General features: G+C 55.3%; 1 protein-coding gene across 3 annotated transcripts; it reads left to right on the top strand.

Moving 5' to 3' along the window:
* The first annotated feature begins 8343 nt into the window (after positions 1–8343).
* On the top strand, positions 8344–24085 carry RRP1 (ribosomal RNA processing 1). 3 transcript variants are annotated; one of them, XM_060009760.1, is made up of 13 exons: positions 8344–8560; positions 9765–9847; positions 11050–11107; positions 12945–13030; positions 14508–14569; positions 16875–17004; positions 17093–17157; positions 17366–17502; positions 20260–20345; positions 21036–21133; positions 21281–21300; positions 22205–22315; positions 23571–24085. In XM_060009760.1, exons 1-13 carry the CDS (start codon positions 8428–8430, stop codon positions 23795–23797), a joined length of 1296 nt encoding a protein of 431 aa, XP_059865743.1. In that variant the 5' UTR covers positions 8344–8427; the 3' UTR covers positions 23798–24085. The 3 variants fall into 3 exon arrangements, with proteins under 3 accessions (XP_059865743.1, XP_059865744.1, XP_059865745.1); XM_060009761.1 differs by having other exon boundaries at positions 8387–8511; XM_060009762.1 differs by lacking the exon at positions 8344–8560 and having other exon boundaries at positions 9786–9847; positions 12888–13030.
* The last annotated feature ends 1287 nt before the right edge of the window (positions 24086–25372 follow it).

Below are 25372 nucleotides of genomic sequence, written 5' to 3'. Positions count from 1 at the left end.
GGGCGGGAGCAGGGGATCCACCACCATCACTTGGGTTTTGACAGAGACTCACAAGCAGGCAGAGGAGGGGGTGGCTTACACTAGGTGTGCCCTGCTGGAGTCTCTGGGCCCGGGGAGGCTGTGGGCAGGCCCACTGCAAGCTGGGCGTCCTGTTTGATTGCTTTCAGGGGCATATTGGGCCTTCTCTGGTTGTCCTGAGTTAGAAGGGGGATGGGGCAAAAATTAGGGAAGGTGACGGTCACGGGCACCTCCTGACATTCTGGGCCAATGGCTGCAGAGGCTGTGGTTTGGCTTCTGGACGGTTGTTGCACAGATGGTGGGTCTCTGGTCACATGGACATGGTCTGGCCATTGTCTGTCTGTATAGTCATTGTCTCATGCTGCTTTATGGAGTCAATGTTGCTTTCTTGCTGCAGGTTTGGGTCCAGACATGTTTTCCAGCTGCCGTGGAAGGCAAGCTCTGAAGGTCAAACTCTTGAATGCTGATCCACCCTTTCCTTGCACCTGCTGTGTGGCATAGGAGTAACTGCTGAACCTCTCTGTGCTTAAATGAAGCACTAAGTGAATTAATGAGCATAAAATGCTTGGGACGGTGTCTGAGCCCTAGGGTGAGTTGATGATGTTACCACTATCATTGCCTATGATTACTATACTCACATAAGTCATCACCAGAATTTGTTGCTAATTAAATTCTAGCCCAAGAGACCCTTTGGGTGGGGGAGAAAAAAAAGAGAGAAAGATGAAACATTTAAACAAGTAAGCATTTATTACATTTACCTGTTCATCTTCAGTAACAAAGGAAACATCAGTGGAGGCAAACCTAAACATAGGTGCCCCACCTGGGCACGTCGCCGCCCAGCCTCCTGCATCAGGACCCATTACAGGCCTGGCTGCCTGGCCGAGCTGGAAGCAAAGCGGACAGTGGCTTTACCTCCGAGCCAGGACCCTTGAAGCAGCCATCTCGAGCAGAGACGGCCCTGAGCCCCCTCTGAAAGGTGAAAGGAGGTGCAGAAATTGGGACGACTCAAGGGAGGGAACAGATGTACATCCTGAAGAGCCGTTGCTCTAAACTAATGTCGGCAAAGGATTTTCTAAGCTTAGAAGCATCAGAAGAATCAGAAGGGAAAGGCCGGGACCCAGATGGGGGCAGGGGACTCTCTGGGTGCACCTGTTGACCTGTCCTCGGCCATCCAGCTGTTCTCTCTGTGTCTCCTAATGACCTAGGGACCCTTGTCCAGGTCCCCAGCAGACAGACAGGCAGCACTGGGACTGTTCCCTGCTTCCGTACCCGTCACGTAGGAGGCGTTAAATGAATATTTGACTCCTTCTGTTACAGAACTCACACTGGGCTGCTCATCTCTCAGGAATACAATGCTAAGGGCCAAGTGTTGGGTAAGAGGAGAGGCAGCTTTATTGAGGAAGCTGGCAATCCTGGGGAGAAAGTGGGCTCACGTCCCAAAGAATCAACTCCCCCTTGCTGATCAGGGGACAAGAGATTTTAAAGGGGCGTTTCTGGGGTGCACGGGCCCTGGTTGGGGGGAGCTGCATGAAGAAGAGCGCAGTCAGCTCTGATAGTCGACTTGAAATTAGTCACGCGGTGATGGGATCACTGCCCTTCGATTGTTTTAAGTACAGTTAGTCTTCAGTTCCAGAAGTGGTTTGTTCGCATCCCCTTGAGGCCGGTTCTTGGAATTGTGTAAGACAGACCAGCAGTTCATGTCACGGCTGTAGTCTTGTCATCATGTAATTAACTTCTTCCATCTGGTGGGGATTTCAGTATCTGCAAAATAGCTCAAAGGACGTGGCTCAGAATATTATCTACAGACTTTGAGGAGGAATTAAAGGTCCTTGACTTTTTGTTTTTGTCATACCACGAGGCTCACGAGTTCTTGGTTCCCTGACCAGGAATTTCACCCAGGCCCCGGCAGTGAAAGTGCAGAGTCCTAACCACTGGACTGCCAGGGAAGTCCCAAGAGGTCCTTGTCTTTTTCTTTCTTAAAGTACTTTTTTTTAATTATACTTCTATAACTTAAAATTTTACTTATTTATTTATTTATTCTTGGCTGCCTTGGGTCTTTGTTGCTGTGCGCGGGCTCTCTCTAGTTGTGGCGAGTGGGGGCTACTCTTCGTTGCAGTGCGCGGGCTTCTCGTTGCGGTGGCTTCTCTTGTTGTGGAGCACGGGCTCTAGGTGCGCGGGCTCAGTAGTTGTGGCTCGTAGGCTCTAGAGCGCAGGCTCAGTAGTTGTGGCGCGCAGGCTTAGTTGCTCCGCGGCACGTGGGATCTTCCTGGACCAGGGATCGAACCTGTGTCCCCTGCATTGGCAGGAGGATTCTTAACCACTGTGCCACCAGGGAAGTCCCAGGTCCTTGTCTTTAATGCCTAAACTATATTATTTTGTCTTGTTTGACAGCTTTCCTTTGCTTCTGCATGTTGTCTCCTCTCTGATTAAGTTTATTCTTTGGCTAAAGTTTTTCTACAGACAAGAGGCAGGCAGAGGACGCTGGGGGGACAGTCTGTCCTGGGAAGGCCCCACAGAGTCCTGCTCAGTTACACTTACACACTTCTGTAAATCAAAAACAAAACTGCAAATTAAATCAATTGAGGGACTTCCCTGGCGGTCCAGTGGTTAAGACTTCGCCTTCCAATGCAGGGGGTGTGGGTTTGATCCCTGGTTGGGGAGCTAAGATCCCACATGCCTCAAGGCCAAAAAACCAAAACATAAAACAGAAGCAATATTGTAACAATTCAATAAAGACTTTAAAAATGGTCCACATCAAAAAAATAAAAAAAATCTAAACGGGACTTCCCTGGTGGCCAGTGGTTAAGACTCCTCACTTCCAATGCAGGGGGTGCAGGGTCGATCTCTGGTCGGGGAGCTGAGATCCCACATGCCATGTGGTGTGGCCAAAAAGGACAAAATAGTCAATGCCAGGAATTTATTTGAAGGAAAAGGAATATAATGGATGGACAGGAGATTTATCTATAAAAATGTCCATCCCAGAACTTAGAAGCCGCCCCCATGCCCAGCCTCCGTCCATAGCAAGGAGCCCTGTGTACTCGGTAGGAAGTGTTTACAAGAGCGTGTCTGCCAGGGCCCTGATGTTGGCGGCACTGGGTGCTTGTTGAAATGCCGAGTTCCCAGCCCTTTGCCCTGGAGATTCCGAGTCCCTGGGGTTCGGTGGGGTCCAGGCACCTGTGGGATTGACGGATATTCACCGATGTTAACAGTAGCCATCACTAGGGGGTGGGGAATGGGTGTTTAACAACTTTCTGTGATTTTCAGTATTTTCCCAAAGTTTTATTTAAAGGCCTTTTTGCTTTTAGAAGAAAGGTTTATTTTGGAATATTGCATCTTCTTGAGAAATTAATATCATGGGAGAATGCTAGATATGTTATTGAAAAGCAGTTTCAAAACTGTCAACATAGTGTGATTACTATAATATATTAACATAAAACTAACACAAATCTTATGCACAGAAAATAAAGAACAGATCTGTCAGAAATTTTTCTCTTAGGCCATGAGACCATGATTGGTTTCCTCCCCTAACTTTTTTTATTGCCCTGATTTTCTATAATAACCGTTGAGGGATACGTATCGGGGGAGGAGCACACAATATGGAGAGAACGGGTTTGGGTCTGGAGAGCAGCTCTGGGCAGCGGGGTGCACAGAGGACGTGGTGGGGGTCCCAGAGGGGCAGCGGCTGGGCCACGGCAGTGGACAGGCTGTCTAATGTATGTGCAAAATGAATCTTTGGGCCCTTGTTCAAAATGTATTAAGAGTTTCAAGAAGGCAGCAGCAGAGCTATGGCAGGCGCAGCCCTTCTGCTTGGGGCCGCGCTGCTCACTGCACACGTGGACCACGTGCCACCTGTGAAGTGGTGCTGGTCTGGACGTAGGGCGCTCGCGGCTGTGCTGGGCAGACGGGCTGGCCTGGGTGTCACCTTTGCCTTGTCTTTTTCAGACTCCGGGCGGGAGCATAACCTGTAAGCCTCTTTGCTCACCTACAAAAGGGCAAATGCCACCCCTCCCTCGCAGGATTGTTTGAAGATGTATAAAGTCCTCGCACGTAGTAGGCCCTCATTAGGTGGTAGTGATGTTACTTATTTTATCTTCTTTACACTTTCTGTAGTGCGTTCAGTAGTGTCCTCCCAAATCACATCTACCCGGAACCTCAGAACGTGACCTTAATTTGGAAATAAGTTCTTTGCAGATGTAACTAGTTAAGATGAGGTTAATAGTGGATTAGGGCGGGCCCTGAGTCCAATGACTGGTGTCCTTATAAGAAAACAAGAGGACACGGAGAGACAGACAAGAAGCACAGCATGTAAAGACAGAGCTACAGGGGAGGAGGCCACGTGAGGACAGAGGCAGATGTGGTGTGATGCAGCCGCAGGCCCAGAATCACCAGGAGCCCCAGAAGCAGGAAGAGGCAGGCAGGACCCGCCCCTGGAGCCTCCGGAGGGAGCGTGGCCCTGTGGACACATGCATTTCAGACCTCTGGGCTCTAGAACTGGGAGACAATAACTTTCTATTGCTCTAAGCCACCAGTTTTGGGCACTTCGTTACAGCAGCTCCGGGAAACTGAGTCACCTCCCTTGCACATCACATACACGCTTCCTAGCACAGATGCGAAATTATGCTTCAAAGATGGGCCCAGCCTTCTTCACCAAGTTGAGCCTGGAGTTGAAAGACCATGACCTCAGAAAACACACAGGATCCACGAACAGGGGTTTTTCTACAGAAAACAAACACAGGCAGGACAACCTCGGGATGAGAAGTGGATCTCCGTGATGCTGCGGGAAGGGAGAGAGGCTGGTCCTTGTGATTTGTGGAAGACATGAGCACACGTCTATTTCTAACTGGTACCTAGTGAGCTAGTCACAGCTGTTCCACACACCATCACCTCCTAGGCACCGTCCTGGGTGCAGACGAGTAGGACAGAGAAAAACCCTGCCCTCAGGGTGGGATGGGGTGGAGGGTGTGTAATGTGTGTAGAAGTGGGAAAATACATCCTTCCCCAAGTCCTGTCAGACTTTCTGTTTTTGCTTTTCTAATTTTTAAAACTTTTTATATTGGAATCATTTTAGGTTGCAAAAATACTATAAAGGTTTTGTAAACTCTTCATCCAGTTTCCCTAAGTGTTAATGTCTCACACAAGCCTAAACACAGCATAGTTACCAAAAGCAGGAAACGAGCCTTGAGATGCACTGGAATGAGCTCGTGTCCAGAGTCCACGCACGTTTCACTGCTGTCCCACCACAGACCTCTGTCTGACCCAGGCTCCTCCCACGCGGTCCTTCGCGGTAACGTCTCCTGAGCCGGCTTCGACCTGGGACAGGTTCCCAGTCTTTGTCTTTCATGACCTTGACACACTTCCGGAGTATGAATTGTTTATTTTGAGGAAGATCCTAGTTTGGGCTTCTCTGATGTTTCTCCTGAACGGGTGGAGGTCGTGTGTTTGGGGCAGGAACACCACCAAAGTGATGCTGTCCTTTCAGTGCATCATCTCAAGGGCGTGTGATGTCCATACACCTTGCACTGGTGATGTAGACCTCCATCTTGAGTGAAGGCATGTCTACCAGGTTTCTCCATTGTAAAGTTACTATTTTCCCCATTGTAACCAATAAGTACTTTTGAGGCTATGCAAATAGCATGTCTGTCATCCTCCTTCTGCCACTAATTTTAGTATCCATGGATGGTTCTTGCCTGCAATGCACAGCGGACTTTGAAAAGTCTCCTAAAGAAGGATAATTTTGCATTTAGAATTGTCGATTAAAATTCAATTGACAAGAAGAAAAAAGAATTTTACTTGAACCAGATTGAGGATTATAACCCAGGAGGAAGTCTTTCAGGAAAGACTGTTCTGCCTGTTAAAAGTCGAAGGCGTGGTCATATACTGACGTACTGACATTTTAAATAAAGTTCACCAAGGATACATAGTCCAGGTAGCACGTATAAAGCCAGCAGCAGGTCACCGCGACCCCCTATGAAGTTGGGACAGTACACTGTTCTTCTAAGAAGTTACATTGCCAGCGTCAGAAGAAAGGGAAAAAATTGATCTTTATGGTGGAGCAGGCATTCCCACCTTTGAGGAGGTCCGGTTATTGTGTAATGCGGACGCACACTGCCATCAAAAGGGGAGTGAGAAGGCCCTAACGGACAGAGAGAATTTTATGCTTCATTTCCTCATCCTGCCTTAAAATATAAATTTTACTTTGTCTGAACAAAAGCATGTATTTTTTAGTTACACTGAATATGCAACAAATCTTTCATTAGCTGTCAGTGTCTAATAGCTGCATAGGCTGTCAAGTATTGGTATATTTTTAAAGTATATGTTGGTGCATTTCATTGCATTCTTTTGGTGAAATTCCCTGTCAGAAATTCACTGAATGTCTATTAACATTGCTCTTTTCTTTAGGCTTTGTTGTCTTCTTTTTCCTGCTTTAGGAAAAAGCACGTAGCGTCCTCCTCTCTGGAGTACAGGGATTTGTTATTTCACTGCCCCGCACCTCCGCTGAGACGTGGCTGTTGGGGCAGGGATCTTGTCCTGTTCAACAGCGCCACCGCTGGTGAAAGAACTTAAATAGCTTTTTCAAACAGAAAAAGTTGGACGAATGGGGCAACGAACGCTTGTATTCCTGCCACTGCAGTCAACCATTGTTAACATTTTGCCGTATTTGCTTGTGTGCCCTGTGTGTGATTGTTTCTCTATCTATTGACATGACACTTCATCCCCACCAAACACTTTGCAGTTATTTCCTAAAAGTAGAGACATTCTTCTCCATCACTTGTTGGCAAACTATGATCATTGGGCCTAATCTGGCCCATCACCTGTTTTTGTAAATAAAGTTTTATTAGAACACAGCCACACACATTCATTTGCATGTTGCCCATAGCTGCTTTTGCACTAAAGGAGCAGTTGTTTTGGCTCACAAAGCTGAAAATATTTACTACCTCACCTGTGCAGAAAAGCATTAACCTAAGGCCTTCATGCTATCCTTACAAAGTCCTGCTTATGAGTTTGGCCCTTAGCTGGCACCTGGGAATGTGGATTTGGGGAGGGTCCCCATTACCGTAACTGTGATAAGAGTGCCTCACTGAGTCTGAACCGTCTGTACAAACAACACAGCGTGTGCTGAACATCTGTTCTCTCTCTGGGAGTCCGGAGTTTCCGTGTGTGTCTGTGACTAGCTCATAATAAAAACTGGGCACTTTTTTTTTTCATTAACATTTTGGCTGTGCCGCTCAGCATTTGGGAGCTTAGACCACCTCCTACAGTGGAATCGCAGAGTCTTAACCACTGGACCACCAGGGGAGTCCCAAAAAACCCTGGGCTCTGGTCTCTAACAATCTCCTTCTGACATTTAATGCGTTGTCACAGCTCTTTGCTGGGAAGTTAGCTCGCTCTACAAGCCTTTTCCCTGTGCCTTGAATCCTTTTGCCATAATAAATCATAGCCATGGGTCTTCCTAGCGAATCAATGAATCTGGGCGTCTTGGGTCCCCCTGACACATGGCCCTTTATAGAAGAAGTCTGCTGAGGCCCATTCTACATAAACACCATTGTTATACCTAAGAAAACAATTCTGCAATATAACCTAACCTCTAGTTTCTATGCAAGCTTTCCAGTTGTCCCCCAAATGATTTTTTAGCTTAATTTTAAAAAATCAGAGTCCAGTCAAGATTTGTATATTGCATCCCCTCCTTTACACATGCTTCACCCATGCCTTCGTTCATGACACTAACTGTGAAGCGTTGCGGACTGTCCCAGATCGGGTTCGCGATTCCCTCCTCGTGGCCCGTGCGCGGCCTTCCTGTGTCCAGAGGCCGGGCGCGGACCTACAGGCTGGACGAGGCCAGTGCAGCTTGCCCCATGGGTGATGCTGCCGCAAGGTGGGGCACCGGCTGGTGGCGTCAGGCCACTGCGGGCGGGGGCGATACTCGCGCACCCCCGGCCCCCCTCCCCGACCACCTTCCCCCCGCGTCGTGGCATTTTGTGATGACCTTGGCTGACCCAACATTCACTGGATTCACTGGGGGCTTTCCTCTGCCTGTGCTCGCTGGCGTTCTTTAATAAGGAAGTGCCTTCCCTCAGCAGCCGGGGGGGAAAACTACGGCACCCCCCAACTCCCCAAAGGCTGGCAAACGCTAATGACCTCCTTCTAATTGCCTGTGTCCAGAGAGACTATCCGACGAGGCAGAGCCAGATGGATTTATCATTCCGGGCCCGGCCACTAGAGGACGGTGGCGTGCGGCCCGGGCGAGGCCGGCGCGGGCGCGTGACGTCACGCTGAGTCCAAGACAGGCCGGCGCGGGCGTGTGATGTCACGCGGCGCCTGGCAGAAGCCGGCGCGGTCATGTGACGTCACGTCGTGCGCCCAGGCGAAGCGGTGCGTTAACTGATACCCTGGGGTCTCGGCGCGGTCGCCATGGGTCCGCGGGTGCAGCTTCCGCCAGAAATCCAGCTGGCGCAGCGCCTGGCAGGGAACGAGCAGGTGACCCGAGACCGGGCGGTGAGGAAACTCCGGAAATACATTGTCGCCAGGACTCAGCGGGCCGAAGGTGGGCGCGGGGTTGGCGGCATGTGGGAGGGGGCGCCTCGGCGGACGGGCCGGGTGGGGGTCGCGGGGCGGCCACCCGGGCTAGGGGACCTTCCAACCTCGTGGAGTCTCCACGTGGTCGGGCCGAGTGGGCGGGGCCTGCGGCGATGCTTCCACCCGTCTCCCGCTTCCCGCTCGTGCTCCCGCCTGAGCGCTTGGCCCTCCGCCCCTTCCTCACCTTGGCTGTCCTGAAGGTGCGCGGCGCTCACCTCCTGCTGCGGTGGGCACGCGTCCCTATGCGGAGGCTCCGCCTCCCCAGCCCCTTATTTCCTCTTCGCAGTTAAGACCTGCCTTCCTCTGGGAACCGGTCCCCGCGTCAGCCCATATATCCCGCTATCCCTGCTACCCACTGTTTGGGCACCCTGTGTTTTTTCCTCAGAGCGGCATTTATTACTGTTGGTAGTCTTTTTCTTGTGTAATTATTGGGTTGTCGTCTGAGTTTCACGTAGTGTACAGTCCTCAGAGAACATGCTTCCTAAGTGATTCTCAAAATGTGGGTCTCAAAACGTGGCCCCATCAGCAGCTTCGGCATCACCTGGACATTTGTTAGAAATGCAAATTCTTGGGTCCCATCCCCGTACTGCTGAATCAGAAACTCTGACAAGTGGGCCAGAGATCCGTTTTAAGAAGCCCTCCGGGTGATGTGATCCTGTTGCTAAGTCTGAGAACCACTGCTCTGGAACAGGGTGCCAGACACGTAGTTAGGACCTCAGTACATACTTGTTGGGTGATTTTATATGTTCAGTATCTGCCTTCATAACGACCCTGAATGAGGTAACTTGTAATTTTAAAATTTGAAAAGTGCACAAAACCCAGGTGTAACACCGGGTGAATTGTTGCCAACAGACTCATCTGAGTAGACACCAGCCAGACCAGGAAATGGTGCTTCACTAAATTTTGAATCGACAGAAATGGAGTACAGGGCCTGTTGCTTGTAGATTCTCGGCAAATGTTTATTCAATGAATGAAATGACAGTTATCTGGGGGAGTCCTTCCAGCCACAGGCCCAGCAGGTTCTGAGTTGGGAGGGTGGCTTGAGAGGGAGGGCCGGGTACCTTTACAGTAAGATGACTTCGGTCTAGTTCAGGCGTTCACATTTCTCTGGCTGTGTTCTGGCACTAAAAAGCTGGGTTCATCTGTTCTGAGCGTTGCTGTTTTTGGTGCAGGTGGTTTCACTCATGACGAGCTGCTGAAGGTGTGGAAAGGACTGTTCTATTGTATGTGGATGCAGGACAAGCCCCTCCTCCAGGTGAGTGCCTGGGAGGGTACAGAAGGAGCTGGGGCAGCAGGAACAGTGGGAGGACAGGCGAGCACGTTGTCGACCCTCATTTTACTACTGCAGACATGCTGGGCAACGTTTTACAGCTTCGATCCTTTTTGTGCTTTTGATGGCGGGAGGGGCCAGGGCCTTGGGTTACAGTGAGTCTGCGCTTGCTGAGTTGAGCACCGCAGCAACCCTGTTGAACGCCAGCGGCGTCATGGCTGAAAACCGGGTTGTCTGTTCTGTGTTTGTCAGAGATGGCAATGAAGTGCTGAAACGCTGGAAACCAGGGGACGGAATTCACGTCTTCTGAGACGAGTATTTTTTCTGCTAGCCTTTTTTAGAAAAACAGACTTTATTCTTCAGAGCAGTTTTGGGTTCCCAGCAAAATGAGAGGAGGAGCTACTGAGGTTTCCCCCCCACAAGCACAGCCTCCCCCGTTATCACCCGTACCAGAGTGGGACCTTTGTCACCGTCCGTGGACCTACATGGCACGTGATCATCACCCAGAGTCCATAGCTTACCTTAAGGTTCACTCTTGGTGTTGTTCAGTCCGTGGGTTTGGGTAAATGTACGATGACATGCATCGTCATTATGGTATTTTACGGAGTAGTTTCACTGCCCTAAGATACTAGTCTTTTTAGAAGTGTTTCCCAGCGGGAATTGTTTACTGCTCAGAATCACCTGGGTGGTGACGGTACTTATTTAAAATGCAGATTCCTGCGCTGTATTCCACGCCTGATAAACTAGAAGCTCTCGGGGGAGGCTCTGGAATCGTCTGTTTAGCCAGTGCACTAGGTGATGCCTGGCACAGTGACACAGGCAGGCAGCTGGTAACTCACAGGGGTCTCATCAGCCCCCTTTCTGCTGGTCAGGTGGCTGTGTGCTCCCAGGCTCCTGTTCTCCTGCCCCTTCCTTTGTCAGCCTCCGTTCCTCAGGGTTCAGCATCGGTCATGCGGGCAGTCCCTGCCCTTGCTTGTTGTGAGGTCCTGTGGGCCCTGGCCTTCAGGGGAGGCCTCTCGCGGCCAGTGTGAGACTTGCAAACCCCACGCTTGCTGGGCTGCGAGGCCCCGTGGAGCCGGACCCCGCGACGAGTGAGGACAGTTGAATGTCTGTCTTACTGCCGTTGCTCGTTGCTGTAGGATCACGTTTGTTCAGGACTGAGGGCGTTTGTTCTGTTTCCTGCGCAGGAGGAACTTGGCAGGACCATTTCCCAGCTCATCCACGCTTTCCAGACCACAGAGGCACGTGAGTATCCCCGCCATGGTCGCGCCCAGCCCCTGGACACGAGGCCTGTGTTCTGAGAGCGGGAGTGAGGGCCCCGTCCCAGCTGGCGTCTGCTGGTGCTGACGTGGGAGATGCTGTTCTGTTTGTCCTGCACGTGTTCGCTCACTTGCCCAGAGTAGACTCAGTTCAGGAGTCTAGAGGGCTAACCCTTGTATTTCAGAATTACAGAGGCAAGCGGTGTAGTGTCCGCAGCTGTCTGACTGAGTCTCACCTGATGGTGGTGAGGTTCCTGCAGAGCATCTTTCTAACTCTTGCGTCCTTGTTCTGACCAACGTCAGCCGTTCTCAACCCTGCGGCCTGCCTGTTGTGTCTTTAGAAATCCTGTTGTCTAGACCCTGGTCCCATTAGGTCAAGCTCTGGGGGTGGGGCCTGGGCGCCAGCATCTGCGACACCCCCTGCCCTGCTCCGAGGGCAGCTAGGGCTGGGCAGCGTCACTGGCGTGGACCCCGGGACCGTTGCTGGCGGTGCCCCGGCCGTGTGGGTGGGTTTAGTTCGGTTATGCCTAAGCTGGCAAAGTAGTCAGAAGTAGGGAGTGTGCAGTTACAGTAACTGCGTTTGAGTAATCACTGGAGGAGATCTGTTCTCTATAACTTTTACCTTCTAAGAACCTCCAGAAGCGTTTCTGTGCTCAGTAGAGGGCCAGGTACAGAGCGTTCACTTGGTGACACTTGAATGAGGTAGTGAACGCAGGCCTGTCCTGTGGGAGGTAAGAGGTGCCCTTTGGGGACTTCCCTGGTGGTCCAGCGGGTAGGACTCCGCGCTCCCAAGGCAGGGGGCTCGGGTTCCATCCCTGGTCAGATCCCATGTGCTGCAATAAGAAGTCCGCATGCCACAGTGAACAGCCCGAGCGCCGCAACTAAGAGCCGGTGCAGGCCAGATAATAAATAAATAAATATGGAAAGAAAAGGGGGGGGCCCTCTGTGTCCCTCCCGAGGGCTCTCTCCTGGGCGTGCAGATGGCCGTCTCCTCCTGTGTCCTCACGTGGTCGTCCCTCTGTGTGTGTCTGTGTCCTCATCTCCTCTGAACGACACCAGTCAGATGGGATCAGGACCACCCCAGTGACCTTGTACCTTAACCACCTGTGTAAAGACTTGTCTGTGAATAAAGTCATATTCCGAGGGGTTGGGGGTTAGGGATTCAAGGTATGGGCTGGGGACCTGGCTGAGCCCGTAGCACTCCGGTTCTGACATACTGTTAATGGCAGGGTTTTGTGTTTGATCAGGTGAGTGGATTCAGTGGGGCGAGTGCTGGGGCAGGGCGTGGGTGCCGGGCAGGGTCCTTAGCCCCAGCCGAGGTGGGGCAGCGGCAGTGGTTGCGTGGGGAGAGGCGGCCCGAGCGCTGCTTCTCGTGCTGTGGGGGCTTCCAGTGCTCTCTGCCTGGTCTTCAGAGGCTGTGGCTTCAGTTTGCGGTTGTAGCTGGGATTTGCTTTTCTTTCCAAGGTTCTTAAAAGCCCCGGTTTTAAGCCAAATCCATAGCACTGCTGTCAGCTCAGCACACTCGGGCTCAGCACCCCCGAGGCCGGTGCCAGGCAACGTCCTGACAGGGCTTCTTCACGGCCCCTCCCCTCCCCTCCCCTCCCCTCCCCTCCCCTCCCCTCCCCTCCCCTCCCCTCCCCTCCCCTCCCCTCCCCTCCCCCTCCCCTCCCCCTCCCTCCCCTCCCCTCCCCCTCCCTCCCTCCCCTCCCCCTCCCTCCCTCCCCTCCCCTCCCCTCCCCCTCCCCTCCCCTCCCCTCCCCTCGCAGCTGCCGCTTTCCCCTGCCCCCACCCCTGACTCTTTTCTGGCCTTTTCTTTCCACCAGAGCACCTGTTCCTTCAGACATTCTGGCAAACCATGAACCGCGAGTGGATGGGCATCGATAGGCTGCGCCTGGACAAGTTCTACATGGTGAGGAAGCTGCCTGCCCCCCGCCAGGGTCCCTGCGGTGCTGGGGCACGGCGTCCAGCATCCCGGCCCCTGAGCCCCCCACTGCCCCAGCAGTGCCAAGGACCAAGGCTGCTGGGTGGCGAGCGCCCTGCGGTCTGTTCCCTGTGAGCCTAGTTGGGCCGTGAGGGGAGCCTCGGCCTCACGTGGGGTGCGCATGCCGGGGTTCTGCACAGACTGTCGGTTCAGGGGAGGAGGGTCACAGTTGCCCCTGGGGGAGACTCGGTGGCGAAGCCCTTGCTGCTTTGCTGCCGTGAAAGCAGAGCTTAGAGCTCGGGCCCTGGACGGAGACCCCTGGGTCTGCTCGTGGGGGGCCGGCTTTGGAAGGTGTTTTTCTCTGGGCAGGGACAGTTTACACAGTAGCGTGCAGAATCTTCCCCGTCTCTCTCCTTTCCTGCACTGCGTTCTGGTGAATTTAGGTTGCTGCTCTGCGCTCAGAAGTGCAGGGGAAACTGGGCTGTGTCTTGCTGCCGCCCCTGTTGGGCTGCACCTTTGTTACTGCGCTGCTGTCCCCTGCGACTGGGGACAGTCCCCAGATGAGTGCTGCTGTCCGAGAGCAGGTGGCCCGATGCGGACCCTGGATGGGGCAGCAGCCAGGCCTCGCTGAGCACAGGTCCCCGTGATCTGCCCCTCAGGCCGGCCACCCGCTCCATCTCAGTCCAGGGTTACGCGGTCACCATGTGTGTGTAACACGAGGTGTTAAAGTAGGACAGCTGGCGGGCGAGCGCGGGGCTCAGGAGAGAAGGAGGACGGCGCTGATGCGTGTGGGCAGGCGGGGGGCCGGGCGCCGGGCTTCGCACGGTTATAGAACGCCCGCTCATAATTCAGAGGGGCTGTGTCCCAGGATGCAGTGCTGGGCCTTAGGTCGGGGGTTCTGCTGCTGTCCGTGGCCTGTTTCCTACGACCCCCCTGTGGCCATGTCTGGCAGCGCAGCCCTGCTCTAGAGGCTGGTCTTCCTGGCGGCACCACAGGTGTCCTCTGTCGCCTTTCACCACTACGGGTCCCCCCTGCAGGCTTGTTGGGTTCATGCCGGCAGGTAGGGAAACCGGGCAGTCAGCCACTGTGCCGGGGATTGTGGGCAGAGAAGGAAACTGGTTTCTCCCTCGGGTGGGGAGAAGCTCGGGGGGGCTCAGAGGAAACAGTCTCCGGCGCAGACCTGGTGGTTCCGAGGCTCCGCTCTCCTGGGGCAGCTCCACGTCGTCCCGTTTTCACTCTGGAAACAAGCCCGTCCCTCGCAGCCGTCGATTGTGTGTGTGGTCACTCCCCGTGTCCCTGCTGTGAGCCCGACGTCCTGCTACTCTTGGGAGGCTGGGCACCTCCCGCAGGCCCAGGGCCCCAGCAGCTCTCCAGGGCCTGCCGTGTGCAGTGGGGTGCCCAGACGACCCGGGGCAGAGGGGAGGTCTGGGTGGTGCCACTAACGGGGTCTCCTCCTGTGCCACAGCTCATGCGGATGGTCCTGCACGAGTCACTGAAGGCCCTGAAGACACGCGGATGGGACGAGAGGTCAGTGTCCCAGAGCGGCCTGCGGCAGCCGTGCCACTCGGGCTGGTCCGGGTCTCTCCTCTACTCATTTGTCAGCTTATGTTGAAGGGTGACTTAGTGCTGGAAACAAAGGCATTTTTAAAATGAAGTTTGTGCACGTGTTCGTGGGAATGTTTGTTTCAGTCTTGACGGTGAGTTCTTACTGGATCAGAACTAAGTCCTCACCAAAGGAGGCGCAGCTGAGCAGCTGTTCTTGTAAAACGTGGCACCTTCGGCTCTGTCATCGGCAGTCATTGCTCTCAGCTCTACAAATACTTGAGCCGTCCAGACTTCACATTTTTGACAGTGGTGCTTGTGTGTGTTCCTCCAAACTGTAAGGGCCTGTGTTTTCTGGCTCACCTCAGGCCTCCCCTGGCACCTGGCAGCCGGGTGGGATCCTCAGGTTGGGCTGGGCTAGGCTCTGCTGCGTCTTAGCTCCTCCCACAACCCCTCCTGGAGACCAAGCAGGGGCGGGGCTCCTGCAGCCTGGACCTGCCCCTTCGCCTGAGGCTCTGCATCCAGGTTACAGCAGCAGGTTTCCAAACCTCCCGGGGGCCGTCTGAGATCACAACAGAAAGTGGGTTTTTGAGCATTTACATTTTAAAGTTTTTGGAATTAATTAAAATTTAAAAAAACCCTTTTTTCTACTTACGAGAGTGATGGATGTTCATTGTAAAGAACTCAGGAAACTTTTTATAAACATTGAAAAGCAATTTTAACGCCAGCAGACAATTGCTTTTTTTTTAACATATACATATATTTTTTATGGCTGCGCTGTGCGGCTTGTGGGATCTCAGTTCCTCGACCAGTGATTGAACCCGGGCCACGGCAGTGAGAGCGCGGAATCCTAACCACTAGGCTACCAGGGGACTCCCCGACAATTATCGATACTTCTAAAGTGTTGCCTAATTGCATGGTCCATTACTGAGAATGTGTCACAAACGTCTCATATCAGTGTCCTGGTGCTGCATGGTTTGGGGAGGGCGGGCACTGGGGGAGAGGGCTTAGAATCAGTGTGTTTTGAATTTGTTTGTGATTAAAAAGTGATGGTAAAGGAGTTTATTTTTCAGCCCAAGGATAATAAATCTAGGGCCCAGACGTCAGAATAGCTGCCAGCCTAGAGCATGCAGCTTACGGCCGCGTTATTCTAGGGCCGCCTCATCTTCTGAAGAGCAGCCCCCCGCCCCCATGAAAGGTCAGCAGGATTTGGCCTGCAGTTACTGGAATTACTGTTATAGGTTGAGAACGACTGTGGGTAACTCTACATTTTGGGCAAGGGTGCCTCTTTTAGTGATTTTCATCCTTAAAGTTCTGTGAAGACCTGGGAGTCTCACTCATTTCCGGATGTAGGATTGTGTTATCCGGGGGGTGGCTAGTGACTGAAGCAGGGTTCAGTGTTAAAGGGACGATTTTATTCCTGTTAATCTTGGGCTTGGGGGTGTGGTTGTTACCATGAAAGTAGGTCCATCCTCATTGTCACTGGTAATTCAGCACAGAGATCCTTTTGCAGAAACTGGTAGCCTCCCATTGCCCTGGGATAACCAGTCCTGCTTGCTGTATCTGCTCTTCTAGCCCTTCTCCGTTCTTAAGGGTAGCGGGCTGTAAGTGTAACATTCCTGTCTGTGTGAAGGGGACTGTTGTCAGCAGTCTGGCAGCGGAGGTCTCTGGCCCCTGGCCTGCCTCCCTTCCGCTGAGCCGTGGGAGGCACCCCGGTGTTGTCAGCAGCAGCATCGTCCAGGGAGCTTTTTGAAGGATACATGCTTTACGGTTCAGGTGCAGGGATCTGTATATTAACAAGCACCAGGAGTTTCAGGTGCATCTGGGCCACTAAAGACCGGTCTCTGGAGCTCTCTGATCTGGGATTCCCCAGGCCTCTGAGACCGTTGAGACCCACGTGCCTGGGTGAGGTCTGATGTGACGTGTGACCATCCACGGGTCCGGTCCAGCAGGACCCGGGAGGCAAACTCGTCCCCTTCTCTGGCCTCCATCTCCCTTTGCGTTTGCTCTGTCCTGGTGAGCCTTCCCGTGCAGTTCCCAGCGGGGACAGTAGGGACACCAGACGCGGTGGGCTCTTGCTTTATAGCCGAGGTTCAGTCCTGCCGTGTGTCGTGGTCCTGGCCGTTGCCCGTGGATCCGTACTCGCAGGAGTCCTCTGTGCCGGCACAGACCCAGGTCATCGGGTCTTCCTGTGTTGGTGGACGGGGTCAGAGCCCCCTGCTCAGGCAGAGTGAACCCATCGCCTTGTTGCCCCTCGTGCTGCTGCTGGACTTACCTTTTCTTGCCCCAGACAGACCGAGCAGCTGCTGGAGCTGCTGATGACAGAGATCCTGCACCCCGACAGCCAGGCCCCCAACGGAGTGAAGAGCCACTTCATCGAGATCTTCCTGGAGGAGCTGACCAAAGTGGGCGCCCACGAGGTAGGTGGTAGGCGGCAGGGTGAGGGCAGCAGCCAGGCTGCTTGGGTGCCTGAGGCCCAGGCACTGAGCCCCCGCTCTGTCCCCGCAGCTGACGGCGGACCAGAACCTCAGGCTCATTGGGCCCTTCTGCACGGTCGCCGCCCAGACTCAGGAGTAAGTGCGGTTCCCTCCTGTGCACCTCTTCTGTTCTGCTGAGTCCCCAAGGGGGCTGCCCTTAGGAAATGCTGTGTGCTCACGACGGGCCAGCAGGGGGGCCAGCGGGGCTGAGGGGCTGGGGTCAGGAGAGACGGGCACGGGGAGGCGGTGTTTCTTCCCTGGAGGGCCCAGCCTGACGGGTGGCTGCGGTGCGGCTGCCCCTTAGCTCCCTGGTTTTGCACAACATCACTCGAGGCGTCTTTGAGGCGATTGTGGAACAGGCCCCGCTGGCCATCGAGGATCTCCTGAAGGAACTGGCGGAGGAGCGCGATGGAGACACGCTGTCCAGGGAGCCCCCTGAAGGTGAGGACTGTGCTCATCTCATCGGGACGACGGGCCTGCCCTGCTCTGAGCCCACGGTGGCTCTGCGGGAGCCCTGCCTTCACTTCCTGCCCCGTCCCCTCGATTCTGCCCGCCCCACCGAAGTCCGTGCTCAGCTCTGCAGCCAGGGTGACCTTGGGAACAAGCACACACGTTGTTCACTCTCCTAACCCTTGCCCCGTGGCCGTCCGCGTCGTCATGGCTTCCTGGGCTCTGCTCCTGCCCCGGGGCGTCTGCCCTGCTCTCGCCTCCCTGGCAGGGTCTCTGCCCTCCGTCCCTCCAGGCCCTACCCCGACCACCCTGTTTAAAGTGCAGCCTCCCAGTGCCTACCCTGCCTCGCTCACTGGGCGTTTCCATGGTGATTCTCACTTTCTGGCATAAATCGCTTGAAGTTACATAAATCACTTGTTCATCTTTCTGGCCTGGCTTCCGCCACCGGATGTCAACTCTGCCAGGACGGGGACTCTTGGCCATGCTGTGTACCTGGTGTTCGGAGCAGCGCCTGGCACGGAGGGGGCGCCGCTAGATCGCGATGGATGAGTGAGTGAGTGGGTGAATGAACGAGTAGAGGTAGCACTTGTGAACGTCCCTCTGGGGGCAGGGCCTGTGGGCTCCGCATCAGTGGTGTCCAGGCTGGCCTGTCCACCTTGATGCTAACGTGGGTCTTCGTGGTTCGCCATCTGGTCTCGTGACTGTCCTCTGGGTGACCTGTGCACTGTATGCTGTGGCTTTAGGGGTGTGTGTTGTCCACCAGCTTCAGGACTTTTCTGCTCTTGCCTTTTGTTGTGGTAAAATACACGTAAGGTTTCCCACCTTGACCACGCGTAAGTGCACTTGTTGTGCATCTATCACCGCTGTCCATCCACAGAACTTTTCACCTTCCCAAAGTGAATCTGTCCCCGTTGAACACTCCCAGTTCCTCCCTCTGCCCAGCTCAGCTCCTGGCACCCACCGTTCTGCCTCCTGTCTCTGTGAGTCTGACTGTTGATGACTCTGGTTCATGTCCGTAGGATCCGACAGTATTTGTGCTTGTGTCTGTCTCATTTCACTCAGCATGACGTCTTCAGGGTCATCCATGCCGTATCACGTGTCAGGACGTTCCTCCTTCTGAGCCCTGATAATATTCCATTGTCTGTATTTCACGTTGTGGTCTCCATTCATCGGTAGATGGAGTCTTGGCTTGCTTCCATGTTTTAGCTGTTGTGGTTAACGCCGCTGTGAACATGGGTGTACAGATATCTGTTTTGAGGCCCTGCTTTCAATTCTTTTTGGTCTATACCCAGAAGTGGAATTGCTGGATCGTATGGTACTTCTGTGTTTAACTTTTTAGGAACTGCCATACTGTTCTCCACAGCGGCTGCATTGTTTTACATGCCCCCCAACAGTACACAGGGGTTCCAGCTTCTCCACACCCTCGCCAGTGTTTGTTGTTGTCTTTTTTTGGTAGTGGCCGTCCTCGTGGGTGCTAAGTAGTATCATTGTGGTTTTGATTTGCGTTTCCCTGATGATTATTGGGAACACCTTTTCATGTGTTTACTGGCCGTCCATGTATCTTTGGAGAAATGTCTGTTCAAGTCCTTTGCCCATTTTTGAGTCAGATTTTTTTGTTGTTGAGCTTTAGGAGTTCTTTCTGTATTCTGGGTAATAACCCCTCCCCAGATACCTGATTTTCCAGTATCTTCTCCCGCTCTGTGGGTGGCCTTTTTACTCTGTTGCTAGTTCCTTTTGATGCACAAAATTTAAAGTTCTTATCAAGTCTGATTTGTCTAATTTTTCTTGTTACCTGTGCCTTCAGCGTCATATCCAAGACATCGTGGCCAAATCCAATCTCCTGAAGTTTTTGCCCTACGTTTTCCTCTGAGTTTTATTGTTCCTTTAGGTCTTTGATCCATTCTGAGTTAATTTTAGTATATGATGGTAGGTAAGGGTCCACCTTCATTCCTCTGCACGGGGATGTCCAGTGTCCCCCCCACCATTTGTTGAAGGGACAGTCCTTTCCCCACTGGCCGGTCTTGTGCCCTTGTGGAAGGTAGTTTGATGGTAGAAGCGGGGGCTGACTTCTGTGGCCTCTGACTCCCGTGCCCTTGCTGGCGCACCCCTGGGCTTTCTCGTCGGTCAGCACCCCGGCCACGCTGTCCAGCTGTCTTGGACGTCCTTCCTGGCTCCCCCTTCCCCTCCTCCTCTTCCTCAGTAGCCCGAGTCGCCGGCACAGGCTGACCCAGGGGCCCATGGCGGCCTAGGGCCTGCCTGCAGCCCTGCTGTCGTCATTCTGTGCCACACATGCCTGTCCCTCTCGGTCACCTGTTGACCGAACCTGTCTTCTGTAGGTAGTGATGTCAGGGCCCCAGGTGTCTGGCCAGCGCAAGCTTCCTCACCCGAAGCTTCATCTCCCATCGCCCCTCCATCCACGCTGCCCCGTGGCTGGACCAGCCGCCCTTCTTCCCCATCCTGGGACTTCCTGCGATTGCTGCCTAAGATGCCCATTCATGATCCCCTCCTGGTTTCACTTTTTGGACTGGTCGGGCCCCACCTTCTCTGGGACGGCTCCCTCGTTTCCAGGCCAGTGTGGGCACTGCTGCCCTCGGGGGGAGGCCGTCGGGGCCCCTGCTATCCCATGCTGTGGGCTCCTGTGCCCAGGTGTGGGCCCTGGCAGGCAGGGCTTCTGGTTCCCAGGTGCTGGGGCCCCGTGACACCTGCGGCACCAGGCGTGTCTGAGTCCCTGGGGCCCTTTCGTTCTAGGCTCCGTCAGTGGGGCTGAGCCTGACCCAGGCAAGGAGCAGTGGGGCGACGACGACGAGGAGGACAGCACCGGCACTGTCCTGCAGGTGGGTGGCCGGGCCCCGCGTAGGCTGAGCTCCCGGCCTCTGGAAGGCAGAGTGGGGTGGCATCCATCCAACCGGGGCTTGGAGGAACACAGGTGCCCTAGAGCCTCGTCTGCAGGAAGAAGCGCAGATTTGTTGAAAGTGGAGTTGGGGGCTGGGCGCCGGGAGGCTGGGCTCCGGCTTCACCGCTCGACAGCTGCCCCAGGTCTGCCTGCGGCTCCCCTCGAGGGCGAGGGCGCTGGGGCCACCAGGGTGACGCGTGCTGAGTGGGGGGCTTTTGGGTCCCCACTCGGGGTCAGAGCTCAGCGGACAGGATCTGTGACTTCAGGCGAGTTGGCCACATAGGGTCCTTCCTGATACATTTCAGAAGTTGATTACTTGATGAATTAATACCATTTTAGGTAGCCTGGCTTAAATTTATCGGATTAATTTTACTTGTTTCTCCTGGAGGGTTTACAGTTGTGCAGAGGCTCACCTCGCGGCCCCTCGTGATCCATTGGGCGGCGCTGCCCTGGAGCGTCTGCCGCCGAGTGTGCTGGGGACAGCGTTTGCGGGGGGAGGGGCGGAGCAGCGGGGGACCTTGGGGCACAGCCTTGGCGTGTGGTCCTCGTGCTCTTTCTCTCTGTTGGTTCCCGTCCTGGGAGCACCTGCGGGGGCTGACTTTGGCCTCCACGGTGTCTGTCTGTGAAACAGTTCGACTACGAGGCCGTTGCCAACAGACTGTTCGAGATGGCCAGTCGCCGGGACACCCCTCCGCAGAACCGGAAGCGCCTCTACAAAGTCATCCGGAAGTGAGTAGCCCCGGGCCCTCCGCTCTCTGGTGGCCTCACCCAGGTGGGAGGGCAGCCGTCTTCAGAGCTCGGGCATGAAGGGGCTTCCCGGGGGCGGCTCCCCCCTCTCCAGAGGCTGTGGCGAGTGACCGTCTCTCGTTCTTTCAGGTTGCAGGCCCTCTCGGAAGGTGAGCATTGGGCCGCCAGGCCTAGACGGCATCTCGTCCTCTTGGGAGTGGATCGGGTGGCGTGTTCTCCCACAGCACGGATGGGTGCAGAGAGGCCGGAGGTGGTGTTTCTCCGGGGGAGGCACCTCTGCAGGCCTCTGTGGCCCTTGTCCTAGTGAAGTGCGGGGGATCTCAGGGCTGAGTGTGCGGGAGGGGCTGACCTGGCGCCCGAGAACCTGCATTTCCAGTAAGTGCCCAGGCCTGCCGCCCTGCTGCTCAGCGCTGCAGCGCCCAGCTCCACTTCTCAGTGTGTGGCTGGCGGAGCCGGCGTGGCTTGTTCTGAAAGACAGTTTCCTAGAAGGTTTAAGATAGAAGATGTAAGCGTTTTTCCCCCAACATTTCATTATGAAAAATTTTAGACACGTGGCAAAGTCGAAAAGGATTTTACAGTGCATACTTGCATGTCCGCCACCTCGGTTGTGCCATCAATTTAGTGTCCTTGTTTTACCGTGTTTCTTCCTCCCCCCGCCCACCCCTCAGTCAGGTTGTACTCCCAAATACTTCACGCTGGGGTTGTGTTTTTTAGGTGAAATTTACATTCAGTGGAACGCATGAATACTGGGTGCATCTGGTGGGCTTAGACTGAAGCACACACCTATGTGACTCCAACCCACCGGGACCCAGAAAGGTCACCTGCCCCTTCCCAACATAAGCGTCTGTAGGATGGAGCAAGACATGTCCCAGCGCTCCAGGAACCGGCTCTTCCGGGCGCCGTCTGTTGGTGCCCAGTGAGCTGCCCGCAGCTGCGGCGGAGTCCGGCTGGGGCCTCCTTGCCCGGAGCTCGTGGCCGTGGTGCTGGTGGCAGTGGGTGCATTGACCGTAGCCTCCCAGCCACAGCCTCCTGATGGCCCGCCTTGATCTTTAGGCCTCTTCCCCGAGGACGACATCCCAGAAAAAGCCTACAGGAATCCGCGGGGTGGGAGACGGGTGAGGATGAAGAAGCGCTTGTCCGAATCCCAGCTGCAGAACAAGATAGGTAGGCCTGGTGGGTGGGCTGCTGGCCTGGGGCTTCGTTACCTGCGTTCTGTGCTCCCGGCTCATGTCACCTGTGACTGAGGCCTGTTTCCAGGCGTGATTCCCCCTCCCCAGCCTGCTGCCCCCCAGCGCCCACTGCCCCTGTGTCCTGGAGATGTGGCGCCCTGGCCCCAATGCCCCGCTCCTCAGGGGCTGTTTCTGCTGTCTGGCCCGTGGGCCACTCCCTGCGTTCCCCGCTCTCCTTCCCTGTGGCTCCAGTCTGGTTCCTCTTCCTGACCCTTTTCCATCTTTGATCTGACCTGGTCCATGCCTCCTCTTGCGTCTCCCGTGGCGTCCTCCAGGGAGCCCCTAACCTCGCTGTGCTCTCCTCCTTGATTTTAGAAGCTTCCCCCTCTCCCGTCTTCCCTCCCCTCCCCCCTTCCTGCCTCTCCCCCTTCTCTCCCCTCCCTCCCCCAGCTTGTCCACAGGCCTGTGGTTAGAACGTGACTGACCTTGCTAAGGGCTGTCGTGCGCTCCTGGCACACCCCAAGCCCTGTACCCACTGTAGACCACTGGGGCTGCCCCCTGCAGTGGGATGGGCTGTGCCCACAGCACCGAGCGGGGCAGGAGCCAGAGGCACCCCTGGCTGGAAGGGGACACGGAAGAGGGAGAGGCGGTGGCTCCACCCCCCACCGAGATCCCTCCTGTGTCATCCGTGTGTGGCCAACTGGCCCCAAGTCCTGGGCCCCAAGTGCCCTTTGAAGGGTCTCTCCATTCACCCCTGCTCCGGCCCGGGCCAACCCTGTCCAGCTCGTTTCACACCAGGGCCGCTTAGCAGGCGTGGACTGGCTCACATACTCGCGCCAGGCTGGGCCCTGGACGCTGACTGTCGGCTGTCACGTTGACTGGGAGGCCCGGCCCTGCTTTCCCAGCTGCCCCTTCCGACCAGCGTACCCTCTGGCCCCACGTGCACTGAGCCTGGGCCCGCCCGCCCCAGATGTCCTGCCTTTGCCCAGTTCCCTTTCTTCTTGTTCTGTCCTCGTGCCAGTCGTCCTAAAGGCCCACCTCCCGGTCAGCCTCCCTGGCGTCAGGAGCTCGAGTAGGTTTCCCTGCCTGACGGCCGTGGAACTCACAGCGTTGCTGGCACGGCCTCTGTGGGGTCGGTGCCTCTGCCGAGCACTGTGTCCTCTGCCACCCTGGGGCCGGCACCTCAGTCAGCATCCCAGCAGCTGGAGCCGGCCTTCTCGCCGCCTCTTTACTAGGCCTTGCCATTTCAGGGGGAGCTGCAGAGGAGGCCTCGCGTCCAGACCCGAGCCCGGCATCCGCGAGGCGGCGCCGGAGCGCAGGGGCCGACCCCGCCGTGCCCCGGGAGCAGCCCGGGGGCCGTGGCAGGAGAGGGGCCCCCAGGAGGCGGCGGCGGCCTTGGGCGGGTGCCAGAGCGAAGGCGGCCGATGGCCAGGCGCCAAAGGTGAAAAGGAAGCGGGCCCTGGAGGGCCAGAAGTGATGTCCACCAGGCGCTCCGGGGAGGATGAGGGAACGGGACAGTCAGGCTGGGTTCCCGAGACTCTGGACACCGACCGCTCCCCGACTTACTGTGTCGGGAAGTGGCAGAGGTCAGGACTCAAGGGGGTTGGGCCCTCACTTAGCGCCTGCGTCCCAGAACGTGCTGCGGCTGTGCTGACCTCGGTCAGGCCGGCGGACCCCCGGGACTGGAGCCTCCCTGCAGGCACCCTCCCCGGGCAGGGGACCGGCTGCCCGCCGGGCGTCTGTAAATAAAGTGCCACGCGCTGCCTACAAACCCGTCCTGCCCTGGTGCGTTTATGCGGGTTCTCTGGGGGCGTTTGTGTTTTGCACCTGAAGTCTGTTGACGCGGTCCTCAGACACGCTCGGCAAGATGAGGCCGAGGGTTACCAGCGTCGTCTGGACGTGCACTTCATCAGCTCGGGCTGGGAGCTGACAGTGAACCGGTGCTTTGGGCAGGAGGGTCGGTTCCCTGCCCGCCCCTTGTCCGTGACTGAGGCAGAGCTGGATCTGAGGTCCCTGTGAAAAAACCAGACCAGCAGGTAACAGCGAGTCAGCATGGCCTTGGCACCTGGGAGGGAGGCTTGTCGTCAAAGGAGGACCAGCGTTGGCCTCCCAGGAAGCGAGGCATTTCACCTTTATGTTTAGCATGGACATTCTTCTGGTCAGTGCGCCCTCTTCTTTAATAATTACAGCGGATGGACAGTGTGTGTTTGAAAGGCCACAAACAGGCTGCTCTAGTCCGCATCAGATGCAAGTTAGCTCATGCATAAGCCAGAACGACTTCCCCAGGCCTCAGTACGTGAACATTCCTTTCACCACCCCAAAGCGGCTTCAGGAGACGTCCACCGCAGACTGCCGGCGGGCAGGGCTGGCTAACGGGCGAGGTGACCTGGCTGATGACCCTCGAGCCGTCACTTCCTCCCCAGCTGGGACCCTGGGAGGGAGGGCGCTGCTGCTATTAGCGCTGTTTTGTGGGTGCGGGCAGGTGTTTTTTTTGTTTTTTATTGGAATTCCTTTGATCAAAAAGTATGGAAGCAGCCATACTATAGAAGTTTCTGGGGGGAAAGAAGCAGCAGCCATTCCTGATTGCAGTTCTTAAACCAGTGCCGTTCTCCTGTCACTGTTCTCAGGCCACGTTGTATGAACATCTCCCGTGTCTTCAGGATCCTTCAACTGTAACCGTGTTACGTAGCTGTGGGCACTGGTGGGCTGTGGGTTGCAGTTGCTCTGATGGGCAGTGTTTCTCCGGTGTGAGGAAACGTTCCCATCGGGCAAAATGAGGAAATTAAATACGACCGCCAGCCATTGTGCCCCAGGAAAGCTTGTGTTCCAAAGGGGGCATCGTTTTTTTAAGCGCCTTGTTGAGATATGGTTCACGCTCCAGAAAACATTTTCACCCATGAGGATGCCTGGGCCCCTCCCAGCCCCCGCCCCAGCCCCTGGCAACCGCTAACGACGTTCTGTGCTGCCTTCTCGGTCTTCAGATAGTGAAAATCAGTGTGTGGCTTCCTTCAGCGTGTGTTCAGCGTTCATGCGCCTTGGGACATGTGTCAAT

Source organism: Delphinus delphis, chromosome 4 (assembly GCF_949987515.2).
Source record: "Delphinus delphis chromosome 4, mDelDel1.2, whole genome shotgun sequence".
Classification (NCBI taxonomy): domain Eukaryota; kingdom Metazoa; phylum Chordata; class Mammalia; order Artiodactyla; family Delphinidae; genus Delphinus; species Delphinus delphis.
Note: the sequence above shows the minus strand (reverse complement) of the source record. Positions and strands in the feature narration are given on the sequence as shown.

What these genes read in the sequence shown, in the direction of transcription:
- RRP1 (XM_060009760.1), top strand. Translation starts at nt 8,428, where the DNA reads ATGGGTCCGCGGGTGCAGCTTCCGCCAGAAATCCAGCTGGCGCAGCGC. An exon ending in CAGGACTCAGCGGGCCGAAG is followed by an intron (nt 8,561 to 9,764) that starts GTGGGCGCGGGG and finishes TTTTTGGTGCAG; the next exon opens with GTGGTTTCACTCATGACGAG. An exon ending in CTCTACAAAGTCATCCGGAA is followed by an intron (nt 21,134 to 21,280) that starts GTGAGTAGCCCC and finishes TCGTTCTTTCAG; the next exon opens with GTTGCAGGCCCTCTCGGAAG.